Source organism: Mauremys mutica, chromosome 11 (genome assembly GCF_020497125.1).
Source record: "Mauremys mutica isolate MM-2020 ecotype Southern chromosome 11, ASM2049712v1, whole genome shotgun sequence".
In the NCBI taxonomy this organism is placed as follows: Eukaryota; Metazoa; Chordata; order Testudines; family Geoemydidae; genus Mauremys; species Mauremys mutica.
Window position 1 is genome coordinate 73287282 of NC_059082.1, and position 12111 is coordinate 73299392.

Genomic DNA, 12111 nt, shown 5'->3' on the forward strand with positions numbered 1-12111 from the left:
TTTGGTTTTTTGCAAAGAGGATTCTTTTTCATTTCAACCAAAATAGCAAGTAAAGTGGAGAATGTAAAAAATACGGCACTATCCTAACATTGTAGTGACTAGAGATTACGTAGAAACACTGGATCTGCCAATTCATTCAGCATTGTTGGCATTTGTAACAAGATGGCATGCTGTTGTTCCATGTTTGGATATGTTCTACACTGGAATATGAGTAGTTGGGTAATGTAATTTTTGGGGTTTTCTTTCCTTCATGAAAATTCATGTTTTTAAAGAGAAATCTGCCGATTTAATTTAAACTTGAGTAAATACAGGAATGTGGGTTACTTGGGATTCCAGCTGATATAGACTGTAGACTCTTCCTTGATTCACATACTCTCAGTTCTGCTGTCTTAACTTAAAACAAAAACAAAAAATGATTCTGGATAAGTTAGAGAATTGTGACACCAAAATTGATTACCTGTGTAGTTCTAGTAGGCGACCCAACTGTATAGGATGAGATATTCATACTTTGCTTTGCATTTGCAGCTTATAAGGATGCCGGCAAAGTGCTGCCTCTTTTAAAAAGTTGAATCCAGACTGTTAGACACCAGCAAGATCCCTCTGGTATTGGAATCTGACCAAGCACAAAACATCTTCAGCCTTCCCGGCAATGCACAGATGGCTGCAGATGCTGATGCTGTGGCTAGCCAGCTTTTTCACAGGAAAGGCCAGTTTGTCATGCAAGCCACACTCCTCAGATAAAACCCTACTCCCCAACAAGGAGCTGTGGAAAAGCCCCGGAGGTGAAGAGCTCAAGCAGATAAGCTCCCATAACTCCAAGTTTCGCAGCTGGATTCTCAAGCCCATACACACGTACATACTCAAGCCCAATGCACACCCATTGTCCCCCAAACTCAGAATTGCCACGATCACTCTGAAAAAAGCAGGCCTAGGAGTTTAAGGTGGATTGTGGGGAAACTCCATTCTGACCCTTAAATGAATACGCTGCTCTTTGATTAGCTGAAATATATAATAGGCATGCTCTGTGAAGCAGTTAGCAATCAATGTGTCAGCAACGGTACAGCGAAACAATTGTCATCCTACTTGCTCGTACATCCAGACACCAAAGTCGGTACAATAGTGATATAGTCATCACAGTAAAATGGCCATAAAATCTATGGCAATTTTTACAAGGCATGTCTTGGTTTTGCCTCTGCACTTATAACAAGAGATAATATTTCCTCCTTCTGACATTACACAGAAATGTGCATTGGGGTGAAATTCACCTCTGTGCCAAGGAGGCCACCACCAGGGCTTATGCACCACTTAAGAACTCAAAACAGAACATATGGGATGCATAGGCCTTGTGCTAAGATTCTGCACAGGGATGTATTTCACCCTTAGGTGATGGCTACACTGGAGATGTAATTTCCAGCTCAAGTAGACAGTCCCACGCTGGCTGTGATTGAGCTAGTGGCTAAAAATAGAAGCATAGGCTGTGTGGCACTGCCCAAGTACAATCCCATCTGAAACCCTACTGGACATTTGTTGCAAAAAACCCAAACATGAAACTAATCAAAGTTTTTTATTATCCTCAGAAAATTCTGGTTCTCCAAGACAGCCCCACCACCCTTGATGGCACAGAGTCCAACTCCGTTTGGGAGAAAAAAGAAACTGAAGGTTAAAGAGTTTGACACAATTACACAGTTTTAGGGGCCTTGTACACCGCAGAAAGCAGCGTACATTTCCAAAAATACATACATAGATCATACAAACAACTATAGACTAAACCACCTTCAACCATGTATGTCTGTTTAAAAAAAATTCTAGGGTTACAATTCCACAGAAAAAAATCCTCTACCGTCTGCACTGGAGTCCTGCTCAAATGACTATGGTGTAAACAAACCCAGCCAAAGCAAGAATCCTGGGGGTGACTCATAGATTTAAAGGTCAGAAGGGAACATCGTGATCTCCTGCACATCACAGGCCACAGAACCGCACCCACCCACTCCTGTAATAGACCCCTCACCTCTGGCTCAGTTACTGAACTCCTCAAATCATGGTTTAAAGACTTCAAGTTACAGGGAATTCACCATTTACACAAGTTTAAACCTGCAAGTGACCCATGCCCCATGCTGCAGAGGAAGGTGAAAAAACCTCAGGGACAATGAGAGGTGGTAAGATCCTCTTCTGGGAGCATATGATAGTAATGTCATTCTGGAAGAAGCTCAGAGAAAGCGGTAACTTCTGATTACTACATAATGTGAGTAATTCTCAGGAAAAATGAATCCTTGGTGCCTGAATCATAGCACGGGGAGGAAATAACATACTCCGAAAATGGTAAGGTGGAAAGCCCTAGACACAGAGGAACCACCCATGATCTCAGTGTGTGGGACATCACAGAGAGGCATCAGAGTGACTCTGCATGCTGCTCCTCTCAGATGGCAGAAATGCTGGGTGGCAGGCTGGGAGAACCCACCCACCTTTTAGGGGATGCACAGGGAGTCCATCTGATACTACAGCCAATGAGCTGCCGGTGGCAGTGGGTTACTGAGTAGCTGCTCCTCACCAAGACACCAGGTTAGACGGGCAGAAAGATTCCTCCGGCCCCTCTTAATTGTCCTGCATAAAGGCAGTTCATTTGGGGGCCTTGTCTCCATTGGGGATTTGTCCCGATTTCAGCCCCCAGGACAGCTGCATCAATTCAAACCGCTAGCTTAAACAGGGTAAACCACTCTGCTCCGCCATTGGCACTGATGCAGCTTGGCCTGAGATGCTTCACCGTAGCAAAAAGTGACTCTGCCTGTCCACACTAGGGATTTGAACGAGGGTGCCGATACATAGGTGGCTGGCCATCAAAAGGTGTGATCAGCACAAATCCCCATTGGGGGCAAGACCTTGGGCTTTGTACGTGTTGGGGGAAAGAGGGCAGCATTTGGCCCTGAGAAAGATTTTCCGTCCAATGAAAGCCCTGATTCAGCAAGGTATTTAAGCCTATGCCTAGCACATGGGCAGTCCCATGGATTTCAATCCTCCTGGCTTAATACAGGGTCTCTAAAATGTCAATGAGCCTGTTCACATGCTTAAAGTTAGGCATGTGCTTAAGCACCTTGCTGATTTGGGGCCTAAATACCAGTACAGAAATGCTTGAGGGAGTATGGTGTCCATTTGCTTATACAACATTTAAGTATGAGTTTTTCCCCTGACTGACTGCCCAGAGAAACAGAGCAGTCTCCCTTTCTGAACAGCATCGGGATTATCTGCCTATTCCCTACTCTGATTGTTTTTACATTACATTACCCAATACACTATTCTGCTCCCTGGGATTTTTTGGGTTTTTTTCAATAGAGCTCAAATTTTTTATTACAGTAGTCAGATTTTTAAATACAACTACTTCCATTGTCAAGAAGCTCACAAGCGCCACAAATTACGTACAAGAATTTTATTCATACCATAACTCTGTTGCATCATCCATATCAAATATTACAATAATCTTTAAAATGGAATAGACTGTTCCCCTTACATCAAAGGAATTCTGCTGTTAGATGGTTACATGTCTTTTCAGACTATTTACAACAGAATTGTAATTCAAATCGGGTTTTCATTATCTTTAAAAGTTCATAGCAAAGTATCGGTTTTGTATGTGTGTATGTTTAACTCTCAGCAGTGAGATTAATACACTCAATGTTTAAGTAATGCTGAAATGTTTCTTGCATTTTATGCCAAACACTCACAAAATTTTACCAATACAGCAGCAGAAACGCAAGAGATAAAAGAGCATACATGAGTGAGCGGTAACCTTTATGTTTTTTTTTTAAATTGCACAGAATAGGAAAATACAAAAATGGTTAAGCAAAGAATGAGTTTTTTACATGAACGTACGTGTCTGGCAGATTTTTGTCTATATAAATGTTTTGTCATGAAATTGCAAGTTGGAAAACAAATGGTCACATTTAATAATCCATGCAAGAAGTATAACACTCATAATAAATAATAGTAATAAATAGAGATTACTGGGATCACTAAATAAATTAAATAGCTTGAAATTATGATAGGCCTGATCCTGAAGTCCGTGGATTTATGTAGCTCCGCGAAGATTACTCTGAGGGCTGTAGTATTGAGCCCCAGGAGTTTTCTTGGTGGGAAAATTCCAAAAGGAATTGTTAATTTAGGTTAAAAGAGCATAATGAACTTTTTCAGTTTTAGTTAATTTAGCCATATTCTTGACTAGCCCCTTTGATTTAAAAAAGGTTCTGTCTGCCTTGTTTAATTTGTAATTTCAGCATATAAGGAAGGAAAGATATTAAAAATTCTTACTGTCATCAAATAGGAGGATGCTTTAATAAACAGAGAAATATGGCTTTACCATCACCAAAAGGTGTATTTACGGTAGTTGGATGCACACTTTGCTACAGTGATCAAACTGAGTTTTCCTCCAATGGAAAAATTCCCCAAAGGAATGATTTAAAATGTTCAAATCTTGGAGGGCTGCACATAAGGTGACCAAATGTTCCGATTTTACAGGGACTGTCCCGATTTTTGGGTCTTTTTCTTATATAGGTTCCTATTACCCCCCCACCCCCACCCCCATCCCGATTTTTCACACTTGCTGTCTGGTCACCTTAGCTGCACAGCAGGCTACGGCCTGGTTCTGCAGAAAGCCCTACACAAGAAGGTTCCTGTGCCTGTGCAGAGCCACAACAAAGTCAGTGGGGCTGTGCCCAGGGGCAGGGGTCCAAGCACATGCCGTTCATTGCAGGATCAGGGCCTGACTAGTCTCTTGCACAGTGCTCGTCTTTTTGACGAGAGGCAGCATAGTATATTCAGGGATGATTCCTTTGAAAGTATATGTCTGGCTTTCAAAACACCTCGATCATATACAAAAGCAAAGGTATTTTAACTGCAGTAAATGGCCTATATGTAAAATATTTTCATACCAAACTGCCGTTGAATATCTTTGATGTGCTTTCTAGCGTGATTGCTCAAGCTTTTTATATACTAGTCAGAAAAAGCTGCTGATGATATTCTGGTGTACAGAATGATGCTTCAAAAGTCTTAGGACCTGATCTAAAGCCTACTAAAGTCAATGGAAAAGCTCCTATTGCAATCAGTGGGCTTTGGCTTTGGCTTCGGCTCTTAGTTAAAAAGGATCAGGGCAACCCACTTTGGGAACTAATGGCTACACTTACATGCTTACAAAAAAATCTCCCAAACACCTTGAAATCTTCACTTTCAAAATTGAATTGGAGCATGGCCAAATTTATCCCTGGTGTAACTCTACTGCCTTCAAAGAATTTGCATCAAGGACAAATCTGGCCCAGTAGGTTTAACAGACAAAATGATCCAAAGTTCTACTCTTTCTTGGAGTATTGGAATGATCAAAATCTTCCTCTTGCCTTCCCCCTCAAATTGTGCAACTCTCCTTTGTCATGTGGTGTTTTGTAAACTTCCCATAACAAGTGAAGAGGATTTTAAACTGAAGGGCAGAGGGGGATGTATATTCATTTAAAAAGTTTGACAGAAGATGGATAGGACTAACTTTCAGGAGACTGAGCTAAAATAAATGGAGAAATAGAGACTCAGATGTATTTTTAAGTTGCTAAAATGCACAATGAAAGTATTTTACAGGGTAACACATAGCAATTTTACCTGGAAGCCGAAAACCCATCCATTCATAAACAATTCTAACAGCTAGTCTTATCCAAATGGTTTTCGTCCTACTTTAATGATACATAACATCTGACTTTATATCCAGTGCATCAGACATAGACAGAAAAAGACACATTAAATGCACACTTTTTTTCTCTTCATAAAGCTATTGAGCTGCACAGGTCAAATTTAAGTGCACAGGGTCACACAAAGGCAGCATTCCCAATGGAATAGCTTAGACGGTAAGAGAAATGAAACTGTTGTATCTCTGAATGTTTCTCTTCAGGATTTCAGAACAAGGACCAAGCACTCGTTCAAAGCGAGGACGATCCAGCTTTACACACTTCAGTGGCCCACGTGCCACTACAGTGGCTGCCCTGGGACGATTGAGCAACAGTGCTATCTCACCTGGAAGCAGGAATAAATATACTGTCACATAGTCTCTGTTTCCTTTTCTTCAATGTGCATTAGCGATATCATACATTCTTTAACAAAGATCTTGATAGACACTTTACATAATTTGGTTGCAGATACTGTTGTATTATACATGCTTGTGCCATTTAAAATTACTCAGAAGTTTAACATTCATAATGTTTTAACGATTCTCATTTATACTGGTGCAGATCCAGGAATAACACCGTCTTCGGTGAAGTTACTCAGGATATACACCAGGACAGCTGAGAGCAGAATCTGACCCTATATATCCCTGTTGTTGATTGAAGCATATAAAACTAATTTTGAAAGAAACTAATTATCTTCCACATGTCTTTCCAAACAATATTTTATTTTATTACGTTGAATTTTTCTTACCAAAATAATCCGATGGACCAAGTCTTCCAACTTCTACATACTCCTCATTATCAGATCTGCGCTGAAGAACAGAAGCTGTGCCCTAGGAAACATAATCAAAAATTTGAACAGTTGTATCCCTTCGCTTGAATACGGCATACTATGCTTGTAAAAAACTTAAATCCGGAGTATTTCCTTTGGCAGTGCATCAGCCATGTTCTTAGAATACTGTACAGAAAGAGATGGCAATCTCAGTCTACATTACTCAGATTTTAATGGAAGTAACAAAGAAGAAAAAATTCAATAATACTGCACGGTTGGATACACTTTTACGAGTGCAGCTATTGTACATGTGGAGCTCTTACTGAAATCATTAGAAGCAAGATCGGATCCTGTAGTTCTGTCCTTAAACACTACAACAGTGACTTGCATAAATATACAATCTACTATTCAAAAATGTGTTTTGAATGAATGCAGGGCCTTGTGAAAGGGGCTGGATTGACACACTTGAAGGCTAACATTCTCAGAATATTTACATCACAGGCAGCAAGAGAATAAGTGTCCCATACATTGCCCTGAAGGAGAGCATTTCAGTCCTCATGCCTGTTCAGTCACTGGATCTCTGCTGAGATTGTCAACAAGGTAGGGTGACCAGATGTCCCGATTTTATAGGGACAGTCCCGATTTTTGGGTCTCTTTCTTATATAGGCTCTTATTACCCCCCACCCCCTGTTCTGATTTTTCACACTTGCTGTCTGGTCACCCTACAGCAAGGGGACCAACTGTGCTACCTGCAAAGCTGAACTAGGTCCACCAAACTCCTTTCACATCAACTCACCAAACACCCATCGTGTTGTAACAATGCTTGATCTAACCTAGGATACATATGAGCTTGAAATTTAAGAGGCGAAAATCTCCATACCACATTAGCAATCCCATAAATCATCCAATTATCTGATGAATTACACATTTTAATAAAATTTGGCTAAAGGGGAAGCATTTTTAATGGAACATCCATTCCCCAAAATCCCATACCATACAATATTCCTCTTAGAGGCTAGGTTTAATGATACCAGATTCTATTCTCAAGGCTTGTCTACACGACAGTTTGTAATTGTGTAATCATAACAGCCCTAGGGATAAACATGTCAAATAAACATTGTTCCTTGTCTACACTACAATTAACCATTGTGCTCGTTAACGCCTGTTAGTTAACCCATGTTAAAACACAGTTACAATCTGTAGCACAGACAAGCCTTCAAAGAGGTTCTTGGCATATATAAATACTTTTCCTTGAAGAAAATCTCATAATATCTTCAACGCACACCACAAAGTTCTCATAGATGAAATAAAGAGGACATCTCTGGCTTCAAGCCACCTATTCTTTTGCAGTAACAAAAAAGGATTGACCAAGGACCATTCAAGTCTGTGCTATAAAAATACAACGCAAAAGGATAAGGCAAAGAGGAACTATATTTATTTTCAATTGAAATTGATAAAAAAAAAATTGATAAATGACCCAGAGACACAATTAGCTGAGACAAAAATGATCATGATACTTTAAGGACAGTGCAGGGGGAAAAGGAGGCTTTGTAATCTAAGTGTGGAGCATCCATAATATATGATTGATCTGAAACTGCAACTTTTCCATCCTTTCCAAATCACCCCCAACAGACAACAATGGGCCTTATTAAAAGAGGATAGGGCATGAATAAATAGGTTTATGTTTTCACTTTTGGAAAAATAATACTTGAAGCCAAATCCTGCCCTAGCCAGGGCGGGGAAGGGGAGCAGACACACTGTCTGCTGTATCTTGTACTAGAGGGATTCTGCCAGCCGGGGAGGATCTACAGGCACCACGTGTGAACACATTTTGCTGCTACTCCGATCAATAGCCTGATTAGTGCTTATTGCTGAGTGTAACCTAGTTGCACGTTGGCTCTTGGGATGCAGACAACCCAAAACTGCAGACTAGTCCCACCCCCAGACAGCCTGCTAGCCAGCGCCCTGCAGCTCTACTAGCAGTTCCTTGCTTTCATCGAGGGAAGAGGCTCTGTAAGCTACCACGGGGCCGGATTTAGGGTCTGATCAGACAAGCTACTGAGCACCCTCAATTCCCATTGGCTTCAATGGGAGTTGAGGGCACAGAGCACCTTACAGGACTGGGCTTTAGTCCTTGTGTTTTTTTCCAGTGGATTACAAATCAGAACAGAAATATATGGCTAGTTAACTACTGAGCTTTGTTTTTCCAGGGTAGGACGGCACAGTAACAACAAACAGCAATGGAATATTCAGTGTTATGTAAAAGCTTGTCATAATTTGCCTTCCTCCAAACAAGTGCTACATAGATGAGGAAATGTCACACACTGTTTTCTTGCATCATGCCTTATTTCACAATAGACTTCTTCTTTAAAAGCTCATACACGTCTTAAATAGTGGGCTATTCGCTAGGTTAATTTATAACCTTAACCTTTACACAGTGCACAAATCAGAAGGCAAATCTTGTTTCTAATCATGCCAGGAACCGCATGTAAATATTAAATAAGGTTTGAGCATTATTTCACAAGTTCCCAGCATCTGTTGCTGTTTGTCATTTATCAGATTAAGCCGGCACATTAAAAGTTATGATCTCCCCTATTGCTTCCTTACCAGTAACATGTGCTTAGTATAAACTACTATATAGCTCTGTCAACATATTCTCTTGGGCATCACAATTTACCATGTCAAATGTTTGCTTCAACAGTCTTTCAAAAAAGAATAAGCTCTATGGGTAAAATCCTGGCCCCCAGTGAAGTCAATGGCAAAACTCTCATTGGCTTCAACAGGGCCAGGATATCACCCCTAAAGAGCAGGAGCGGCAAAGACATGAAATTCACAAACATGCTATAGACACTTCTCCCCTGAGTAAGGGAAACTGACATGGGCAAGAGCTTGAAGGATCAGTGTCCATACTGTTTTTAAATAAGCTAGGCTTACAACTATTTTTTTGCCTGTCAAAACACAGCCGTGCACATAAAACTGTCGGCAGCAAATTTAGGGATACCCATCAAAGTAACTGGCCAGGAGGACTAAATATACTAAAGTGATCTGGTGAATTGTCAATTTCCAGCAAAAATTCTTTATCTTTGATATAACTCAACTGTTTATCCAAAGCTGCTATATTCCAAGCCTTTCAAGTCAACTTGTAAGAGGCTGGAAATGCAGTGAGTGTACTGATGTTTTTTTCACCACACTGACTACAGTAGTTCTCACAAAGTGCACATCTGTGTGTGTGTTTGAGTGTGTGTACGCACACACACGCACAGAATGCTTTGCTCTCCAGAGTAACTAATGGGAATAGAATAACCCCTCTCTCACTAAGCTCCAGATCAGTTGCAGCCCATGGGCCCCCATGTCTGCATTAGCAACCAATTTGCTGTGCAAAGCCTGCAAGATCAGCTTCCATGATGATTTCCAGCCCCTGTGCTCCTCTCATTATTTCAACCCGCGTCCCAACCTGAAAAGTGGCAAAACCCTCACTCCTCCACCAAAGCATTTATCTGAAATCTAAGTCTCCATTCTCTTTTCCACTGTACTTTTTTCAACATTTATGACAAACGAAAACCTGATAAACAAAATGAGAAGAGTACTGACCCTCCAGGTTAAAGTTCCCTACTACCCATCCTGAAGTAATTACAATACCAAGCAGCACTACTTTTTATCTCTCCTGGCATCACCTTTTATGGGCCTCTTTTAATATTGTTAATATTTTTGATAGGGGCCACGTGATATAAAAGTTCAGTAAGTCAGAGTTTTCTGAAGCGATTGCTTCCACCGTTCCATTGCAGTCTGCCTTTTTAGAAACACTGTGATATCTGCTGGAGAAGCAGAGATGTGTCTGGGCTCCACAATAAACACTCAGCTTGGCAGGAGAAAGCATATTCCAGATACATATTTTTCCACTCTTGTTTTAACAGTCACATGCGCTCTTCCCGCTGCTCAGCAAAAACAGGTCTATAATAGAGTCAAAGAAGTTTCCTGAAACCCTGACAGCAGCACCCAGATGTAAGACCTGATTTGTCTCTTTTTGCAATAGATGCACATTCCACACATACATCTTTGGAGTAGTGTCTGTCCAGGAAAACAGCCCACATTATGGTTAAACGAAGAGGGTGTTTATAATTATCCAGCCATAACACCTCCATTTTGCATTATGGATAAATATTGCAGTAGCTTTTGTCACCAGGAACCCATTCTGCTCTGACACAGAGGAGAGTCTAATTGTACATGTATAACAGAGCCAATGCAGAAATAAAATAAATCATAAAAAACCCACAACCCTTTTTTTCCCATAAGTTATTGTAAATTAAGTCAATAATACCAAAACTAATTAGGTATTAGTCTCCCCAGTCTCCACCTCCACCCCAAGGTTTCACAGACATAATTCATTTTAGCTGACTTTTCAGATGTTCACAGTATGATTTCTCAGTTGTCTACATCCATTGTGCCTAGCCTTGCAACCCCTGACTCCCAACAGAAGTCCTCAGTGGCATTTGTCCCAATCCTGGGATGCAGAAGCTTCATGAGGCGTGTTCAGAGAACCTGTGTGCCCTCTCCTCCCCCAAAGCATTTGATCTCAATGGGCAAACACTTCCCTTTAAGTAACAGTTTGCAGGATTGGGCTCCACGGGACAACTCACTTGACCAAAGTTTTGCAGGATCAAGCCCTTTAATGGTGTTCAGTTTAAAACGGCATCTTGTACACTGATAGTTATTTCAGCCTCTTCCATTGCAGAGTATACATTGTAGGCAGCAGGAAGACGTTTGACACCATTTAATAAATCAGTATTTTGTGATGATACGAAACTGAAAGCAGACAGGCATGTCTCCTCACTAGCAGAACTTTGGGAGTGAAATGATAAATCTTTAGTGGATCTAGGAATTTTCTCATTCAGGCACTGAGGGGTCTCTGTCTTCCCAGTAACAGATATCAGTAACCTCCTCTCCTTTCCTCCAAGTAAATACAGGCATCTTATTGCAAAAACAACAGGAGTAGCAGTTCCCAAAGCAATGTGCCATCACCATCCACCATCGTCACCCCACACACCATGTTCCTCCCTCTGTAACAGTTCTGTGGCAGCAGTGAGAAATATTTATGAATGTCTTTCAGATGCACCAGCAATTTGCTTTGCAAAAATTTATAACTTAGATATGGCACCATAATTTAAGATGTAAAAGGTAAATTAAATTAAGTCCAAAGCAGACTGTGAAGAGTTACAAAGGGATCTCACAAAACTGGGTAACGGGGCAACAAAATAGCAGATGAAATTCTATACTATGATCAGTGCAAAGTAATGCATGATGGAAAACGTAATCCTAACTACACAAACAAAATGATGAGGTCTAAATTAGCTGTTACCACTCAAGAAAGAGACCTTGGAGTCATTGTGGATAACATCCGCTCAACGTGCTGCAGCAGTCAAAAAAGCCAACAGAATTTTTAGGAGCCATTAGGAAAGGGATAGCTAATAAGACAGAAAATATCATAATGCCACTATATAAATCCATGGTACGCCCACGCTTGGAATACTACATGCAGTTCTGGTCACCCCATCTCAAAAGAGATATATTGGAACTGGAAAAGGTACAGAGAAAGGCAACAAAAATGATTAAGGGCATGGAACAGCTTCTATATCAGGAGACATGAAAAAGACT

General features: G+C 40.7%; 1 protein-coding gene across 2 annotated transcripts in view; it reads right to left on the reverse strand.

The window, feature by feature from the left end:
* Positions 1–3406: 3406 nt before the first annotated feature.
* Positions 3407–12111, reverse strand: part of PRKAR1B (protein kinase cAMP-dependent type I regulatory subunit beta) — a 120883-nt gene continuing 112178 nt past the window's right edge. For both annotated transcript variants that reach the window (XM_044980545.1, XM_044980546.1), the window contains 2 exons: positions 6439–6520; positions 3407–6036 (listed from right to left, as the gene is read on the reverse strand). In XM_044980545.1, the coding sequence (XP_044836480.1) occupies positions 5864–6036; positions 6439–6520 (255 nt within the window). In that variant the 3' untranslated portion in view covers positions 3407–5863. The remainder of the gene's footprint in view (positions 6037–6438; positions 6521–12111) is intronic.